The following is a 21,247-nucleotide window of genomic DNA, read 5'->3' as shown; positions in this document are numbered from 1 at the left end:
AGAATATCAAAAATAAAATAACTTTCACATAGTTTTAAGAAATAAGAAGTTTCAGCAACTTCTGTCTTGTTTAATCCATGATTTTTACTAATACTTCTATGAAATGAGAAGAATTGTTCTGCAGCAGGCCTACACAAGATACAGCCAGTGGGGTGCAAGAAGTATGTTACAGAGGCCTGTTTTATATCCTTTCTATTTTTCACAGGCTACCCGAAATACTTTAGAGGGCTAAATGTTGTAACGTCCTGTCTGAGTCTTTGTGACATGGTTAAGACTATAGCAGCGCTTCTTAAACTGTGGGTTGTGACCCCCACATGGCGTGGTGGAAGAATTTGGCAACATAAAAGGTTTCTGAACTCAAAAAAACCAAACACAAAATGAATCCAAGGGCAACCTAGCTTCTGAACACAAAGCATGATCACTTTGCACTGTTCATGCTCTCAGGTCATGGAAAGGTAACAAACACTGCCAAAAACACGAAAGCGGAAGGGAATCTCAAGGGGAAAAATTTTAAGAACCCTGGGACTACAGTTCTTCAAGCTCTTCCGAACTGAGGAGCTCATCTTCTGATGTCATGTGCTACATGGTATTAAATAGGACTAAGCTGTATTAAAGGTCAATTTGTATTTTTTATATTAATTCAATCGTCATGGGGAAAAAAGCCACAAACAAAATGATTACCTGATAGTCAATGTTTCAGTGTGAGCTAAAATATCTTACACAAAATTGCAAGAGTAGTATATTATTAACACAGAAATGACTACGACAGAAAAACTGGTTAAAGATTTTTATTTTTAATAATTAGACATGTGAGGTAAAACAGGGCAAGATAATACACTGATTTAAGATCATGGAAATAAATCCATGCATTGAAACCAAATTTCCTTGGTTGTCCAACCAGCTGGCCAATAACAATTTTGTCAGCTCAAGTGTTCTCAGCTGGGACTTTAAAAGCTAAAAAGCATCATTTCTACTTATAAACTAAGAGGAACCTTCACATAACTAGAAATTCAAGTATGAGAAATGGGTTTCTATAACTACCCCCCCCAACACACTGTCTTAAGGATTATGACTTAAAATTACTTGAAATACTTGGACAATGACATATTCCTTATCTATTCCTGATAAATACTTCAGCAGGCCCTCAAATAATTGGAGGACAAACTTGTATCAGTACCTCAAATCTTCTCAACTACCACTGATCAATGCTGAAAATTAGAATGAAAAGCCGTATGAAAAACAAAAATAACAACTGTTTGGAGAAGGGGAAAGAGCACAAAGGCATCTTTTTAAAAACAAGCATAAGGCTTCGGTTAACTGAAATATTTTAAAAAGGGAAACATTTCAAAGCATTTGAAAAATATGAAAACTGTCTGAATAAATGTTGCATGACAATTCAAGGATTTAAACAAGAGACGTTAAAACACTTTCTCCCAGAGATATTGTGTACAGTCACATGGATATTTATCTCACAGTAGGTGACAGAAATTATATATAAAGAATTGTCTGGAAGGGTGGGAACCATTGTTTTGTGAGCAGCCTAATTTCAATTTTTCTAAATACTCAATATATACTGGTTTATGACACTGCAGAACTTTAATGGTGTCTTCACACACGAACCATTCTCTCTTCTTCCCTATGTTCCTAAATAACAGAATATTCTCCATCTTTCGATATTTCAGTGACAGTAAGAACATAAATAGTAAATCCAATGCTTCCAGTTCGGAAACCAGCCTCTGCATAAACCTTCATTACTTCAAAACCAGCAGGCTTTTCCTCAGGCTCTATTCCTCTACCAGGGACAACCCAACCATTATGTGGACACTCCCTGGGCACTTCACTATATCTAACTTACGTATTAAAATTTATTTTTCATTAAGGTATCACTGATGGAAATCTGGTGGAGTTTATAAAAGGAAATTTCAATCATCTAGTTATAAACTTACATTACTTTGAGTTTTTAATAGAAAATTTTACTAATGATAGTCTCCTTCCAATTATTACAATCTGTTTGTTGCTCTACCTTATCCTAGTAAGATAATAATGCAGAGAAAAATCAGAGACCAACTGAAGTATCCAGCTAGAAATCTGTGATCCGATGGCCCCTATGCTCATTCTTCATTGAAGAATGGAATTTTACTTCATAAAAGGAAAACTAACAACTTAATGTTAATTGTATCAATTTAGTTTACTTTGATGTAGCAATAGTTAAGACTTTCCAATAAACTAATTATATCTACTAACATAAGGTAGTTCAGACCAACTGAGGGCAATTCATGCCTTCCTTGTTAGTAACAGAAAAAATGTACTTTATTTTCTGGATTAAACACAGGATTACTTTGATAAAAATTTCCTTTAGATAACACTGGAAAGAGAGGATTATAGTAGGAAGACTTGAGATCAAATTGCCACTCTGTTTAGTTATCCAACCTTGACAGAATCATTTCATTTTTCTGGGTTGTTCCCAAGTCTACAAAATGTGGCAATATGATCACCTGCAATCCAAGCCTATCTTTAAAAAAAAAATTATGCTGTTCTCAATCATAAAAAATCTGACCTTTTTTTTACCCCAGCCTACACCCTTGCCCCCTAATAGCAAAAGAAAAGTAAAACCCTTATTACAAACATGCATACTACTCAAGAAAACAAAATTCCACATCAGCCACATTCAAATTTTATGTCTAATTCTGTGCCCTATATCCTCCATTTCTATCAGGAGGTGGGTAGCATGTTTCATCATTAGTCCTCTGGAATTGTGGTTGGTCATTACACTATTCAGAATTCTTTCAAGTTATCCATCTACAATATGGATGGTTAGGTACTAGATAGAGTGCCAGGTCTGAAGTCTGGAAGACTCATCTTCCTGAGTTCAAATCCAGCCTCAGACACTTACTAGCTGTGGGACCCTGAGCAAATCACTTCACCCATTTTTCTGTTTCTTCATCTGTAAAATGAGCTGTAGAAGGAAATGGCAAACTGCGCCAGTAATTTTGCCAAGAAACCCTAAATGAGGTCGCAAAGAGTAGGACACAAGTGAACAACAAAACTCTGCATCAGTTCATGTCAGTTTTCCTACTTTTATATGAAGCCAAATCCTTCATAATTTTATCATATCTATACATCATCTCTTAACCACTATGTTTGACCTTCAAAGTTTCTACACAGCTCTCCAGTCGTTTCATTAGGAATGCTTCTATTCCATTAAAGATCCATTTTTTTCAGCTGTAGCTTTGCTGGGTAAATAATTCTTGGTTATAAGACTGTCTATATCCTTTACTTTCTGGAAATATGGTATTCCAAGCTCATTTACAGTGTTGGCAACTAAATCATGCACAGCCCTGACTGTGGATCACTACTTAAGTACTTTCCTTCTGGCTACTGCCAGCCTTTTTTCTATGAACTGGAAGTTCTGGACCTTAGCTAACGTAACACTGAAAGTTTTCCATTTGGGCATCTTTTTAAAAGGATGTGACTGGTGGATCCTTCTATTTCCACTTAGCCCGATGGTTCTAAGAGTTCTGAGATGTCTTTTTGAAAGATTTCTTGAAAGATGCTGTCTAGGCTTCTTTTGCTCATTAAACTCTGGTAATCTAATGATTCTTAAATTTTTCTCCTGTTGCTTTTTCTATGAGATAATTTATATCTCATAGCTATATATAACTATATATAATATATAACTTATATTTCCTTCTAATTTTTTAATCTTTCGGCTTTGTTTTAATATTTGTTTTAATTGGTCTGTTCTAATTTTCTGAGAGTGTTTGGTATTTGGGTAAGGTTTTGTAAATTCTTGACTCATCTCTTCCAGCTGAACTTGGGCTCAAGCTGTGCTGTTCAGCAAGTTTTTGCTCAGAGATGTTCTGAAGTCATTCTTTTCTTCCAACTTTGTGTCTTGAGCACCCCTATCACCAGAACCCCTTTTATGACACAATTCTTTTTTTGTTACTCAATCTTTTAGCCTACTTCTTGATTTTTGTACTTGATATTTCAGCACTCCCAAAGAGGTCTGATTCAGCGATAAGTCAGATTATCGTGTTGTTTCCCCTCCACTCCTGATCTGAATTTGGGTCTGAGTAACAATAGTTGCTGCTGGACTAAGCCGCTCTTAGCCAGCTGGAAAATTACAAGCTTTTGTCTGAGATTCCTGCCTGATGACTTCTCTGCAAACTTCAGGTTGGGCTGGTGACTGGAATTAATAATACTTCACTCTACTGCCATACTGCAGATGCCTACTTTTGAATGTGTTCTTCTCACAGTACAAACTTGAGGGAGCCTGAGACTAGCTGGGCGATGGGAGCAAAGGTCCCTTTGTCAATGTGCCCTGGATCACAGAACTGGGTACTGGGCAACAAAGCTGTCAGTTTGAACCTGTCCCCATAGCAGTGCCCTAGTGTGGGTCTAGGCCTCCCTGGTTGTGAACCTGCCCTGGTTCTCACCCTCTCCTTGGATGTTAGTGTGCTCTAAATGTGGAGTGCTCTGCACCACATCACATCCCCAGCATTTGCAGAATTCCCTGTTTGATTCCCTATGCTGACTTAGGCTGGGAAAATGACTCACTAGACTACTTGAATGTCCTCAATCAGGATTCAGTGCTCTAAGTCTGTTTTGTTTTGTTTCTTGGGGGTCCACTGCAACATTTTTGTTATACCCTCTCCGATCCATGGATGCTTACAGCATTATACATGCATTATAAGCCTATAGCATAATGAGAATTTGAAATTACTTTATAAACTATGAAATGACAAGTCACAGAACTGTCAGCTACTAGATAAGCTTCCTGAGAACTGAGATTATCCACCTTAAATTTGTGTTTCCTCAGTACTTTCCATGGAGCAGGCACTTAACGACAATTTGTGAAATAAAAAATAAGATTTTAGTGGGGAACCAGCAAGATAAAGTGAGGAAAAGTACTGATTCTAGATCCCGAGAATGAAGGCTGAGATGCCAGTTCTACAGACTCCTGCCTGTGAGATGCTGGGCAAGTGACAGCACTTCTCTGGCCCTCAGCTTTCTCTTCTGTGAAATGAAGGAGACTATGTGACCTCTAAGCTCCTTTCCATCTATAACAGCTCTAAATAGCTATAAGTTTATAGCATAATCTGTCATTCAGTGAGAACAAGAGAAAAAAACTGAAAGGTTACAAGAAAACACATAAATTTTTATTACTTACGTAGCCATAAAAATAATCCATCAAAACAGCAATTATCCATAAGAGAATTATTAATATACAAAAGCCACTCATCCTCATCTTTGAAATTATACATATGCCCTGATGTTGCTTCAACATCATCCATATCTCCAGAGTCATATCTATATGACTCTCTCACATCTGGACACAGAATGACAGTAAGGAGGTCCAAGTTCTTGAATCAATGAAATCATTCTACTCATCTTTTGAATATCAAGATAAAAGTACCTACGCTGAACACTTGCAAGTAGGCCTTGTATTTATTTTGTTAATATGTATTTATACGCATATTGTCTCCACGTAAAAATATAAGTGCTTCTAGAGCAGAATTATTACCTTTGTATATTGAGCAACTAGTATAGAGCCTGACACAAAGTTGGCCCTTATCAAGTGTCTGTTGTTTAAATGATTCGTAGTAGAAGGTGGCAGTGATCACTGTCACAATAACAAGGCCAAAAGCTAACATTCATGTCACGTGAAAGCTATCAAAGCACTTTCTTGAATTTTCCTAGTTCAGTTATGTGAAAGTACATCTCTCTAAAACTTACTTATGATGAGACTTTCTGATATTAAGACTACAACAACATACATTTATTATAATTAATTATATACATTTCCTTGGTTTCCCAATATAATTATCAATTGTAGCATAAACAATTTCATCATCAATGTAATGGAATTGCTCTTTCACAAAAGCCAAAATTAATCATTCATGACACCAAATTAAGTTCCAGTTCAAGGGAGAGAATAAGTATTTATATAGTACCTATTATGTTCCAGGTACTTTTTTTTTTTATTACAAATATTATCTATTTATCTACTTATAAAGATTATTGATCTTCACAATAACCTTAATGGGTAGGTGTTGTTATTATCCCTATCTCAGAAACTGAGATAACCTTTTAAGTGATTTGTCCAGGGTCATGTAGAAATTAAGTATCTGAAATTGGATTTGAACTCAAGTCTTCCCGACTCCAGGGCCAGCACTCTATCCACTGACCACCAGCTGAGCATTTTATACAGATAAATCACCAGCAGTAAGAACTACTTTGGACCATAGGTTCACAGACTTACTAGGTGGGACTGTAAGAGGACAGTGTTAGAAATGAGGCTACAGAGGAAAGGAAAGTAAAATACAAAAATATTTTTCACTAGATGATTACAATTTTATTACCAAACTTAGGAAAAGAAAAAAATGCAGGACTAATATAACACAATAAAAGATTAAAACTTCTCCGATGGGTTGTAGCAGAAGGAAATTTTTGAAAAAAAATAAATCTTCCCAAGAACTTTTATTTCTTCAGAATTAGTTCTACCCTATATAGGGCTAATACAGATTTTACTTAAAACTTGAATATTAGTTATGATTATATTATTATTAAACTAGTTCCATTTTTTGAAAACAGTAAAATTCTACTATAACTGAATCTTTCCATTAATAGTATCTACAAAAATAAGACATTAAGTTTAATCTTATTTAACAAATATCTATTTTTTTTTAAATTGGCAAAATGGGGACAAATGTCACCATGCCATGGAAGTAAGTTTTACATTCCCTAGGTCAAAAAAATCCAACAGCCACCACAAAAAAAAAAAAAAAAACTTGTGGCAATTCAGAATTCTTTGCAAACATTAAGAAATATTCTTTTAAAAGGCAAATGTCCAAATATTGATAAAAGTGGGTTTACATGCACAATATATTTACATAATGCTCTACCTTCTAAGCCTTTCCTCCAGACCACTAAAAAGGAGTTTCACAAAAGCTTAGAGATGCTTTGTTCCTCAAAAAAGAATTGTGGGTAAAAGAGGTCTTATTCACTTAAGTTAGATTCATTCAAGATTACTGAGAAAGCAAAAGCAAAACTTAAATAAAAGCCTATCATTAAGATCTGGTATTAGTTATATCTATTATGTGTAAGGCACTGTGCTAAGCAGAAAGACGTGGTCAAAATATATTTACTTTAGCTCTATTTTAAACATATTCAATACTCATTTTTCTTCTATCAATCTAGGTAAATACAATATTCAATCATATATTTTAGTCATCTTTCAATATATAATATGTTATTTTCATACTCTCACCCTTCAGTCCACCATTTCAGTTTCCCAAAGTATTTAAGCAATTTTCTATGACATCTCATTAAAATCTTAATTCCAATCTTAACTGATTCTTTATCAAGGTCTTTTTTCTTCCTATATATTCATAATTCATTAAATTTCTCATCACCCAGTATTTCTGATCATTTCCTTAAGGATTCATCTACTCATAAAAACTATTAAATAGTTTATCTTAAAGTCTCAAAATTATAAAATTTAGAATTTATTTTTCAGTTTTCCAGAATTATTCTTATGATTTTAAAATATTTTAGAGCATTTTTAAAGATCTTATTCAGCAAACATTTAGTACATTTATTAAAAATTTTCATTATAGACAGTTTATCTTTCATCGAGGAAAGATGTTTCAAATGAAAATGGCCTGATGGAAATATTTACGTGCCGAATATATGTTTAATAATAAAACAATTAACACTGATTTATGTATGACAGAGCTGAAATACTGGGGTCACTTGTTATTTTGGCTATAGTTTAAACCTTCATTAAAAAGAGGGAGCTACTATATGCCATTTGGTGGTTAGAGTGAATTTGTTAAAGGAAAAAGGACAAAGGTAAAACTTTCCTTTATTTGTGGTTCAAATTTTGCAAATAACAGAATATCAGCTGCAGAATTTTAGAATGCTCAATTAACTGATCATAAATGGCTAAAAGATCTGAATAATCAGAAGAAACTAATGACTGGCTTGATTCCCATATTAAAAAGTTATTAACAGTGGGCACACATCTTATCATTATGGCTTAAAAATCATCCTTTTAATCAAGTCAGATATTCATCCTTTTTAAAAGTTTTAAAAATACTGATAACATTGACAAACAGCATGATTAACAAATTCTATATATACTGTTAGTTTATGTCTACATAGTATGGAATAATTAAACATGAGATCCCTGCCTCAAACTCTAATCAGTAAGTATCCTCAATCCCTAACTAGACCATTACTGACTATAAGTGTTCTTTATGCATATAGTAAAACAGTTTATATGTGTGTAGACACATACAAGACTAAGATACAAACAAATTGCAGCCTCAATCCTATCAAAACTTACCCAAGGGTGTTGCCTGCCAGTCTGCCCAGAGTTTCAGAACCAGACAGAAACCATGGGGAGTCACTAGTCCTGCCTGGCCTGGATGTCCTTCCTGCCCCTGAGCCACTGCTCAACTTTGAACTGAAAATAAAAGATGTAGATCAGTCACAAAACAATCCCAAACGGGTTAGGAACAAAACCTGGAATCCCAGGTCTCAATTCTCAGGGACTTATTCTGGTAACATACCAGCTTAAGCAACACCCTTGGGGAATATTCCATGCTAATCTAACTAAAATACTAAAACTTTAACTTGAAATTAGAAGACAGAGCTAACATGTTTTATTCACTAGCAATCCATTATGTTGTCACTGTGAAAAATGTAATTCCAAATAAATGTTAAACATAACATTTAATTGTCTGATATTCAGTAAAATATATATATATCACACAGAAGTTTTTAGCTCCCAAATTTAGGGTTCAGTTAGGCAGTTAAACTACAGTCAAATCAGTTCTGCTTGTTGCTATAAACATTAAGGTAAAATTTTAATATGACCTACAAAGTCAATTCAGCCAAAATAGACTCATATAAAAAAAAATGTCTATTATCGAGCCTATTACAAACTTCAAAGCATTCCATCCAGAGAGTTATTTCAACAAAATTCAAGTGATTCTTTGCTGATTTTAAAATACACCCGTAAGATATAATGCCTCACTTTCAGTTATGGGGACACAAAAACAAAGGCTGTTAAAAATAAGTTACCCAAAGTTTAAACATATATTAAGCAGAAAGAATATATAGCCTTACCCATCATTATTATCAGGTTTACCCAACTCCAATCTGTCTGGCTGCACTGAAAAACCAATCCTGCAGACTCTACCATCCTACAATTGAGAGAGAAAAATGAAGTATTCAAAACAGAAGTGTCAACATTTAAGTATTCCTTCAATGAGCATTTATACGGGCCTATCCTAGCCCCTAAAATGAGCTGGTACTCTGAGAGAATACCTGCCCACTCCCTAAAAAAGAACAGCATTAACCCCAAAGAATGTTGTGTAATTAGACATGATGAACTTATAATGAAATTACAGGAGAAAAATCCCAAACTGTTTTAATTTATGTAGAAATTCCTAGAAAGAGAAAAAGACAAGGAATAAGAGAAGCTCTGAAAAAAACATGACCTTGGGGAATCTTTAACCTCCCTAGGCCTCAGTTTCCCCATCCGTAAAATGAGGCGCCAGAAACACATCTCCAGTCCCTTTTAAGGTTCTAAAATTTTATGTCTTTATTTGAAGAGAGTGTGGGGAGTAGTATGAAGAGCTTAATCTTATTGGACAATTATGACTTTTACTAGGTAACATGGAGATATTAAATAACTACATAGATTATTTTTAATACTTCTACTTCAATAGATTAATATTTACCTCAAGAAGAAATGCAGCATGATTTGGTCCCACCACACACTGTTTAATAGTAGCCTGTTCCAATACATTCAATGGAGGGTGACTGAAAAATTTAAAAGTAAATAAAATATTAAATAAATTTTAAGCTGTGAGAGCAGGGAAGGGTATGTAGGAAAAAAAAACAATTCTATATCAATTAAGATAACTCTTTAATTATTAATGATAATGAAGTCAACACACATGACATCACAGGTTTCACTTGTGTAAACAGAGGCCACGGAATCGAATGACCAAACTCGTAAGATCAATTCCTATATAATAACTGCCAGCTAAACCTGAAGTGGTATAACATGAACTCAAGAGAACATGAACTGATTAAGGGAACTCTAGAAAACATGCTACTGTGGCTTTTTTACGTGGAAGAGGCAAAATATTTTTCAAGATATAAAAAGTAACTAAAAAGTCTTACCTGTTTAAATTGTATTTGTTCAATTTCTCTGACACTTCCCGTAACCTGGAAAAAAACAAACTTCTTTAGTGAGTATGTCAAATATAAAACTTATTAATATGAAAACAATAGAATATTTCCATCTGACAGGTAGATGTTATCCATTATTCCAATGACAACTACTATGGTAGAACAAAATAGGCTCACTGTTAAGGCATCACCAATGAGTCATGGCAAAGCAATCTTTTGCTCCATAAAGACAACCACTAGATAGACTCTGCCTCCTTCTGTCATTACAGATGAAACCTTTTTCTCCCAAATTCTAATGCCAATCCTTTAGTGCAGCAGCAATACATGCCAGGTCAAATATTTCTCCCTAACAAAAGGTGCTTCTCCCTAGGTATGCTTGTCGTAATAAGATTTAGAGTGGAATGAAAAGAAATAGGAAGAAGTAATGGACATTTCTGAGATACAGGTCTGATCTAGAACAAGGAGCAAAAATTTGGACTTAAAAAATTTGTGGAGTCTTGGTCTAGGCTCCACAGCTTACCAACCAACCTTAGGACTATTAACAAGTTACTTAAAATCATAGGTTCAGTCTCATCACTTGATAAATCAGAATACTTCTAAATCTGTGTGCCTTACAGTTTCCATGAATATTTAAAGATAACATAAATGTGTTTAGATTACCATAAACCATGATGTAAAAGGCCATTAATATTATTTTCTACAAAGATAAGCCAAGTTAATCAAATTCACCTGAATAAAACAACTGTCTTAACCTCTATTTTATGTTAACAATGTAAATATACAATATAATATAAACAATGTCATACTTTAACTCAAGGTATAAAAATGTTAATATAGGCAAATTATATTTTTAAAGGCTATGACTTCACTAAAGTAGCTGACTTTATTTTTATGTTTAGCTTAGCATAAATTACAAACTTTCCAATTTGTGAAATCAAAGCAAAAATAAATTCAGTTGCCTTTATCAATATAAGGGATGGGGCTGACAAATAAGGGCTCCATACAAACAACGGAAAACAAAAGGAAATTTTGCCACTTCGGGTAACCAATCTGCCATGGTCTCAATCCAGTAATTGATAAGAATTTATTAAGCACCACTATGTGCCAGGGACTATGCTAGATATACTAGGTATACAGAGACAAAATATAGTCCCTGCTCTCGAGGAAAGCAAGACATATCCCCTTATTAGTAGAGAGAGTTAAAGACCTAAACTGAATCTGTGATCTCCTTGACAGAGGGGGCTCACTGTTACCAAAGGAGGTCAGTACCTTCTCTGTAACTAAGAAGGGCCCATAATACTTCCAAGGTCACATAACAGCCAGGTTAAATCATCACCTGGCCAGTACTGTCAGAGGCATCACTTAAGACAGGCACTTCCGGATTTAAAAAACAACTCTTTATCTCTTAGTCACATGTTGATACAATATAAATACAAAGTAAATACAAAGTAGTAAGTGAAGTTGTGGATATTAACAGCTGAGGGGAGAGAGGATTCAATGAGCTGAGCTTTGAAGGAAGTTAGGAGTTCCAAAAGATTTTGAAGAATGGCTAAGTAAATTAATAATTAATTCCCAATTATCCTAGAAATAATTGTTGGGCAGAAGCCAATTTAAGGTGAGAAATGTGCTAAAAATCTATGTGTGAGCACTCTTTGATTTGGCACAGCTTTTTTCTGGTCCTTTTACCTTCTTCCTCTCTGACTACTCTCTTTCAATCTCCTTCGCAGGCTAACCACAAGTGTCTCCCCAGGCCCTGTCCTGGCACTCTTCTTCCAATATACTATTTTGCTTTATCTCAACAGCTACTATGGATTCAATCTGACTGATTGACAGATACCTCTAGCTATAAAGATACAGATCATTTCCAGATCTATTTGCCCAGCCCTAACCTATTTCCTGACCTCAACTCTCACATCTCCAACTACCTACTGAACATCTTGATCTGAACATTTCCTAGATGACACAAATTCACTGTCCAAAACTGAACCTTCTCATCTTCCAAATTTCCCTATTACTATCAAAGATACTACTTGACATGCTCCCAGTCATCCAGGCTCACACCACCTCAACCACTGAGGTGCCATCCTCAATCTCACCCTGCCCCCTCCCAGCCATTCTGTTCCCAAGTCCTATTAATTCTTTCATAACATCTTTATTACATGAGCCTTTTCTCCTGTGACATTGCCATCATTCTGGTACAGACTCTTCTACATCTAGACTATTAATAACAGCCAGTGTATTTGTCTCTTTCCCTCAAGTCTCTTCACTCCAGTAAATCTACTCAGCTACCAGTGATCTTCCTGAGAAAAGCTTCCAGAGAAAGTCTGATTCCCAACACCCTTCTCTCTCCTACTCAAACTCTCATGGCTCCCAATTAACCCCAAATCAAATATCCAATTCTCTCCTTGGCTTTTAAAGCCCTCCATAATCTAGTCCCCACTTTTCCAGTCATCTTCTATCTTACACACCTGCACCCTCTCCAATACTCTGTAATTCTGCAAACACTACCCTTGCTATTCCTCTCATAAAGACATTACTAGGCATTTTCATTGGCTGTCCACACCAGAAATGCTTTTCCTACTCATCCCCACCTCCTGGCATCCTTTTAACTCTGAACTAAAATCACATCTTCTGTAAAAGTAACCTAATTTTTTCTTAAAGCTAACATTTTCTTTCTGTTTCTTTCATTAGACTGTAAGCCCCTTGAGAGCAGGGACCATTTTTTTTTTTACCTCTAGTGCTTAGCACAGTGCTTGTCTCTTAATGCTTCCTGACTTGACTTGTGTTTTTTTGTATAAGAGTCTATAGAATAGTTTTTTAAAACTAGTTTTCTTAAAAAACAAATTCTTAGGTCAATAATGATTCCATTGTCTGAAAAAATGCTAAATATTCTATTCTGCTGTTGCTTCTGATACATAAAATGAATAATCACAACCTTTGGTCAATTTACAAAGATTAATTTTTCTCTCAAAAGTCATATACAGGCAGTTAGCAATGGATACCTCTATTTCTCCTGTATTTATCAACACTATCAGCAAGACATCATCACTGGTCAAGATTTTTTTATATTGTTGCACTGGGGTTTTTTCTACCGTGGTAAAATAAACACTAAGAAGCCACTATGAACCTTGAAAATTTATACAGGAATTCAAATGAAAATTGTTTTCTAGAAATTAAAGTTGTTTTTTTGTTTGCTTTTTTTTAAACCAAATACTAGCCTGGTAAGTTGGATATTGGTGGTCCTAGCTATCTAATTGTTTTTCATCTTAACTGCTAATTAATCATAACCATATTTCAAATAATATCAGCAGTGCAAGGGGGTGGGGAAGGTGGGAGAGTCGGATGTTGACAGTATATTAAAAAGTCAAGAGATGTGGGCTGTAGTCTCAGCTGTATAACTATGTTTCCAAGTAACTGTATCATTTTAGACGAATTACAACCTATCTGGGGCCTATGTGCCATCTGTAAAAGCAGTGGGACTAGATTATCTTTATGGTTCCTTGATAACATAATGTTACAATCCTGTAACTAGCAAAGGTATATGTGGAAGCATTCTAGGTTTCTTTAAATAGTAGTCAATGATATTTTCATGGCCTATAGCACTTCAGATTCTTAAATTCATAAGAGTCCTTGTCACTCAAAATTATGGCCTGAATGTTAGTCCAGTCAGGTAAGTCAATCAACATTTATTAAGCACCTATTATGTACCAGTCACTGTACTAAGTCCTAAGGAAACAAAAAGAGGTAAAACACAGTACCAGCTCTCAGGAAATTGACAGTCTAATGGTGAGACAACATGCAAACAGCTAGGTACGCACACTGCTTGTTGAATGGCCACATTAAAAGTATGTCAATCAATGTATTGCTATCAACTATCAACCTGACTACTCCCTAGAAGCCTGCCATTCGAAATATGAGATGGAAAGACAGGCCCCTACACCACAGAAAGCAATATATGTAAGCATTTATCAAGCCCCTATTAGGTGCCAGACAGGTTGAGATACATGCCCTCAAGGAGTTTACACTGTATTGGATACCTACTACAGTAAATGTAAGTATGAAATAAGACAGTGAAGGATATGGGGCGGGGGGGGGGGGGGGGGGGGGGGTGCGCAAAGAGATCCAGAAAAGCCTCACATGAAAGGTAGTATTTGAGTGGAGTTCTAAAGGAGAAGGGAAAGAAAAGGGGGGAGTTTTAAGGAGGAAGGAGTGCATTGTTCAAATCTTGCCATTTTTATCTCCACAACATTTTTTAACATTTGACCCCTTTCTTTCCACTATCACATCTAACATCTTAGTTCAGACCCTAATCACTTCCCTATTTCTGTGGAAAGCACCACCATTCTTCCAAGTTCCCACAATTGTCTTGGTATCCTCAACTCTTCACTTTCCCTCACTCCACAAATCCAATTAGTTGCCAAAATTTGTTATGCCTACCTTTTCATAGTATCTCTCTCATCCAACCCCTTTATGACACTCAGCTACCATCCTACTTCAGGCCCTTACCACAACAGCCTCCTAACTGTTCTTTCCACTCTATTCCATCTTACACACAACACAGGTGCCATCCACTCAAACTTGCCTTTCTCTGTTCCCCCTCATGACACTCCATATCCCATTCCTCCTCTCCTATAATGCAATTCCCTGCTCACCTATGCCTCAAGGAACCTCTCTCTTCCTTCAAGACAAAGCTCAAGCACAACATGAAGCCCTTCCCAATTCCCCAAATACAGTGGCCTGTCCTCCTTTGGACTGATTTGTGTTTATTCAATTTATATGAATTCTATATGCTTATATGTGTACTTTTTGTCTTTCCCGGTGTACATTACTTGAGAATAAAGACTTTTGAATTCTTGTACTCCTATTACCCAAGGCCTATCATCATGCATAGTATTATAAACATAGTAGATGTTTTACTGCTTACCACTTGCTTCTATCTGAACTTAATTTTACCCCTTTGTTTTTATATTGAGCTCTAATTTTTTATCCCAGAATACTGAGTGAACCCACAAACACAACTAAAAACCTCTCCTAGTTAGTTACATCTCTATAGAACTATAGAAAAAAAGAGAAGTGTCAGCTTGATAAGATGATTTTCTAAATGTTAGTTAGTGTGACATATATGCCCAACTAAATTCCTGAAAAACTGAATGCACAGTCTAAGAGTACTTAAGAAGGGGAACTGGCAGCTAACCTGGAAATTATATAGGTTCACTAAAAAAAAGTTAAAGTCCCTTTTTTTATGCTTATAACACTAGTAAATCAGGAACATATTAAGCACAGTTTATCTGGATTTCAGCAAGTCATCTGATAAAATTCTCCCATGATATCTTTGTAGAAGTGCTAGGCACAGAGTAGGCACTTAAGTTAGGCACTTAAGTCAACGTTTGTTGAAGTGAAGATAAAAGATACCAGATAGGAGTAGAGTTATACACCATCTTGGCTAGATACAACATCCTAACTAAAATGTTATGATTACTCTATTAAACGTCAACTTGAAAGATGGTATTAGGGGGCATAAGACTTAACTCTGTTGTGTCCTGTTAGTTATTTCTTCTGTATAGATGATGACCTAAAACACATGTTTACCAAAAATGAAGATGACACAAAAGTGGGGAAAAATAGATAATATGGTAGATGACAGAACGAGGGTTCAAAAGAAACAAAACACTGAATATCAAAACCAAATAAATGATATCTAATAACAGCAAAAGTAAAAACCTGCAATAAGGTCAACAATTCAACTGCTCAAGTCCAGAAGGTAAATGTGAGTTAAAAGCAGTTCAAGTAGTAAAAACTGAAGGACTGCACAGTCTGATTTAAGACTTAAAATGGGTCAGTGAATGGCAATATTAGGCTGTCTTAACAGAAATATGGTGTTGACAACAAGGACCCAACGAATGGTCAGATATCAAGCAGAATAGTCAGCAGTTAACAAAGATCTTAACTTTGAACACTACTAAACTTGAATCACCTAGAAGGGACTCAAAAATAGTGACATATATAAGGATTTGTTTAATGGACTTAGCATGGTTAATCCAGGAAAAAAGAATTTAGAGGACATGATAATAATTTTCACATTTTTTAAAGAACTGTAAAATTTACACTTTAAATTGTAAAATTTAACTCATGTAGATTCAGCAAGCAGAAGTTAAAATATGTCAACATAATAGCTTTGAGCAGATCAAAACTGTAAAAGTCTGCCTGCCACCAGAAGTTTTCAAGCTAACACAGAATAAATTGTTGAAATGTTGTCAGGAATCCTGCATTGAGTACATGAGTTAGGCTAGCTGACTTCTAAGGCCTTTTCCAATTTTAAGATTCTAAATAAATGAAATAAAAATGGATTTTAACATTTAATACATTTCTAATAGACATCAAGCAGCTTTGTGAAAAACCTCTGAATATGACAATTTTAAACTCTGCTTAAATATCTATCATCCTACAAAACCAAACTTCTAAAGTCTGAGGGATATTAATTTGGATAAACTGTTCCTGTGCATTAGTTTTAAAAGTACTCAGTGACTGAGAAGGAAATTTCTTAAGCATATGAGAAGTAAACTACAGGGTGGGAAGTAGGCTGCTAGCAATAAAAATTACAGAATCACTAAAGGTCTGACATCATACTCATTCAAATCTCTAAGTTAATCATCATCTCTAAGTATTTGTATTATATGGCACTAATCAATTTAAAATGACCTTATTCAGACACTTAAAATGATCTACATTATGAACTATTTTCCCAGCAGCAACTTTTAGAAAGCTCTCCTATATATACACAAGGGAAATTTAAAAAAAAATTTAAGCACCCACAGGCCAGTCAAATACCATTTGAGAGTGTATCTTTGCACACAGTTATAATGGAAAATAACACTAGGAGATGAATTTTGCTGCAAAGCAGTCTCAGTTCTGTATTTAATCTCATTCAAGCACAATCAATAAAGTAATAAGATAGTTGAACAGGTTAGCATTAAGCTTCTAACAATGTTCAGTACTTCCACATCAAAGATTTGTTATTTTGTGGGCAGATTAAATAATCAATTTTATCCCTTTAAATTTTTAAGTTACTTTATAATGCAGAGAGGTAAGAAAATACTAAATGATTTTAACAGGGGCAGAGAAAATAAAATATAAAAGTATCTGGAATGAAATTATTTCATCAGAGCTCAAGACCCCAAATCTAACATCCTAAAATGTTCTCTTAAAGCTGACTTGAAGCCTACAACTTTTTCTTCTCCAAATCACAGAAATGGTAAAAAGAGGTATGTAGCTAAACCCTCACCATACAGAACAGTCTTGAAAAAGTATATCCACATAATTCTATAAATGCAATCAGTGACACTGGCTTACATTATCATTTCAAAGATGTTTTGCTTGGTTTCAAGTTTCTCTGCTTCCCTGCCACACTATCAATTAGTATAGAGTTCATACAAAGTAAAATGTAAGGCACTAGGACTTGTAGAGTGAATCCTTCCAGAGTACGATGACCCAATAATAGACTAACCAAAAGCTGTAACTCTTCAGAAAGGTATAGAGGTAATGCATTGTGATGCATTCCATCAAGAAAATGATTCATTTATACCTCCATGTCACATTCAATCTTGATCACTTTAATGTGTCAAAAGGAGGTTTTAACTAGTACAGTATTACAAATGGTCTCTAAACTTTTTTGTTCATAGCCCAATATTACTCTCTGCTATGAGAAATCTGGCTAAATTCTGCACAATTTATAAAAATCATACATTCATGCACAGCTAATTACAAAGATAAGTTCTATATAATTCATAGCATACTCTGTGCACATCATCTGAGAACCACTGGCATATATAACACACTACCTAGGCAGGCACCTAAGGGAGATGTTATCCTTTCCTGTTATGGTAACAGTAATTAAGAGTATCTTACTATTCAAAGACCTCTACAATGTCTCGAACCACCATTCCAGTCTGAGCTCACACTTCTCATGTAAACTAATGCTACAACCCCACCAAACTCAACTACATGCTACTGCTCAAATGAAAAAGCATCTTGTAGTAGATTAGAAGAAACACAGCATTTGCTGCCAGAGGATCTGGTTTTGAATACCAGCTGGTTCTTGTTCGAGGTCATGGAGACACAGAATTTAACCTCTGGATCTCAATTTCATCAGCTGTAAAAGGAGGGAATTAGCCAACCTCTAAGGGCCCATGTAGTTTCTACTCATAGGCCCTTTCCTTTGAAAGGTCAGAACTTGTTCAGGGAAGTCTCAGGCTCCCACGCCATCCCACCCCATCTGCCCCTATTAGTCTGAAGGATGAACTTAGTATCTGCACAGTGCCCAGAGGGTATGTTATGTTCTTGAAACCTCCTTTCTACTTCTCATTCATCTTTGCCTTTCTTTTGTAATTCTCTTATATACTAGTCAGATTCTGTGTTTTATCTTGTTTTTTTTTAACAGCTACTGGGTATATGCTTTAATCACACCTAACAGACTTCAAACTGGGGAACCTATTTATTTTTCAATGTCACCATCACCACTCCAAAACCTAACAGAGTGAACAAACGATAACTGGAACTCAACAAATATTTGTTGTATGAAGAAAACAAGAAATGGCAATGCACAGAAAAGTATAGAAACCACTCTGATAGGAAGTGTTTTATAAGTGGAGTATAATAGCAAACAACTTATAGGAACATATGAACTGGCTTCCAATTTGTTCCATGTTGGTGGACTTTTGCACTTCTTCAAGTCAAGATATCCTACTTCCCACCCAAGTAATTTGACAAAAAAACAAAAAGATTATCTTGCTGATGTGAAATTATACATCTTTTAAAAAGTTACCAAAATATTTACATCCTTTGACCCTGAGATTCAACTGCTAAGCACATACCCCAAGAAAATCAAAGACAAAAAGGAATAACACTTCTTATAATGGAACTGAAAAAAAAACAAAACCCAGAGTCCCATCAATTGAAGAAAGGACAAACCAACTGCTATAAAATTGTTATTCAATGGCAAAATTATGACTCTATCCCAAGAAATGAGGAATACAAAGAATTCAAAGAAGCCCATCTGAAGATTTAAACTAAAAATTCATAAGGTTTACAATGTAAATGTAAAGAACCAAAAGGGGAGAAAGCAACCCAATAAATAAACACTGTATTTTAATTAATGGCAATCCTGGCCCTGAAGTAAATATACCCTCTCTTCTTTGCAGGTGTAGGGGGCTATGATATAGAAAATTGAACATACTGTCTGACTATGTTGTTTAGTTTTGCAGAACTACCTTTTCATCAACTCTTTAAAAAAATATGTTTCAAGGGGAAGTTTACTAAGGAGGAACACATTTGGACATTATAGTGATATAAAAATAAGAGATAAATAAAATTAAGACTTGAAAAAGAAAAACCTAATGTATTACAGCCAAGTTCAACACTTCAGTAATACCTCATTATGGGGACTAGAGCTAAAATTATAAAATATTTCTAAGTTTTATTACCTTCATGTAATAACTTACTACAACTAACAAAATATAAGGTAAAGGCTTTAGAGACCTAAATTTTACCACTAATATTTTAATTAATCTAAACTCAGTCAAAAATGATCATCTTCCCATATACAAATGGTCTTCTTTGGTCCTTTTTGACCACTCTATGTCAGACACTACTTGATTAGAAGATTTTCATTGTAATTCTATTTCTCACTAAATCACCATGAAAAAGTAAATGAAAATTATTGGACCTCAGTTTCAGTTACATATTCTTAAAAAGGAATCTGAGGAGAGGAGCAGAAAGGTCAGACAATAAATGTTCTTGAATATTTAAATGAACTAAAAGGATTTTATGAAAGGAGATACTATATCTCCAGAGGAAAAAACTGATGTATGGAAGTATGTATTATATAGTTTCATAAATATATATATGAATATATATGTGTCAAATGTTGGGTTGGGAAACAGTTCAATCAAAGTATAACCAAAAATAAATTTAAAAAATTTTTAATTTAAAATTTAAAAATATTAAATTTCATAGTCCATGATTTCATTATCACACATCTTGAAAAATCAGTTGTAGTATCTTAAACTATATAGCACATACCTTCTACCATATCTCTGAAAAATGATCAACCAGTTCCCACAAGATCTCCAGTGAAGGGGAATTACTGCCTAAGGCAACACATGCCATTTGGGGCAACTCCAATTGTCAGGAACATTTTCCTTAAATGAAGCTGCAATCTTCTCCTACTGCTCTAAGTTTTGCCTCCCAGGGTCAAACTGATGAGGTTAATCTCTCCCTTCCAATTGACTGTCTTTAAAGCACTTTGATAGTTATCATGCACCCCATCTTATCTTTTTCATCCATTCAAACATTCCCAGGTCCTTCAATCAATCCTCATATTCCATGGTATTCAAAGACCCTCCTCATCTTCCAGAATAGTCCTAGTTTTGAAAACACAGACAGTTTGTCTACAACAATTATGAAATACAATACTAAAAATTCAACACAACCATGTGCTCTGACCAGGGCAGCATAAAGTAGTATTATCACCTTCCTCATTCTGGACAGTATACCTCTCCGTCCAGTCACAATATCACATCAGTTTAGATGGTTCTCATTTTGAACACGTAATCCACTAAAATCCCTGGATCTTTTATATATGAATCCAATCCAATTCAGTAATGTCTTCTATATTCCATATCTGTATAATTTGCGAAATCAAAACAACAACTTTATAGGTATTTCTAATGAATTCAATCTAAATGGATTCTATCCATTCTTTCATTTCCTTTTTTTTTTTTTTGGCTCATTAAAGGGGCCATTCCCTAATTACTTTTCAGAGAAGCTTATTCACCGAATAGCTTTACCTCACTCTTAAGTGAGTACCTGACTAGGCCAAGGTCTCCCAATTGCATCCTGGGTCTTCTCCAGTCATCCTGATGAATATCTAGTCACTGGATCCAGATGGCTCAGGAGAGGAAAGTGAGGCTGATGACCTTGCACAGCCCTCCCTCACTCAAAACAAAGTCAAGTGCAAGTCATGTCATCATTTCTCTGATGT

The 21,247-nt window shown here is 35.0% G+C and overlaps 1 protein-coding gene across 12 annotated transcripts in view; it reads right to left on the bottom strand.

The window, feature by feature from the left end:
• UBR5 (ubiquitin protein ligase E3 component n-recognin 5) overlaps positions 1–21,247 on the bottom strand; it is a 180,566-nt gene that overhangs the window by 109,920 nt on the left and 49,399 nt on the right. For 10 of the 12 annotated variants that reach the window (XR_011965807.1, XM_072603357.1, XM_072603347.1 and 7 more), the window contains exons 2-5: positions 10,201–10,245; positions 9,753–9,834; positions 9,136–9,212; positions 8,351–8,470 (exon numbers count right to left, since the gene is read on the bottom strand). Coding sequence is in view for 9 of the 12 variants with exons in the window: in XM_072603347.1 (XP_072459448.1) it covers positions 8,351–8,470; positions 9,136–9,212; positions 9,753–9,834; positions 10,201–10,245 (324 nt within the window). In the remaining 3 variants the exon portion in view is untranslated. The remainder of the gene's footprint in view (positions 1–8,350; positions 8,471–9,135; positions 9,213–9,752; positions 9,835–10,200; positions 10,246–21,247) is intronic. The other 2 variants (XM_072603356.1, XM_072603358.1) reach the window with 1 other exon arrangement.

Source organism: Notamacropus eugenii, chromosome 4 (assembly GCF_028372415.1).
Source record: "Notamacropus eugenii isolate mMacEug1 chromosome 4, mMacEug1.pri_v2, whole genome shotgun sequence".
In the NCBI taxonomy this organism is placed as follows: Eukaryota; Metazoa; Chordata; class Mammalia; order Diprotodontia; family Macropodidae; genus Notamacropus; species Notamacropus eugenii.
This window is presented reverse-complemented; position numbering and strand designations above follow the sequence as displayed.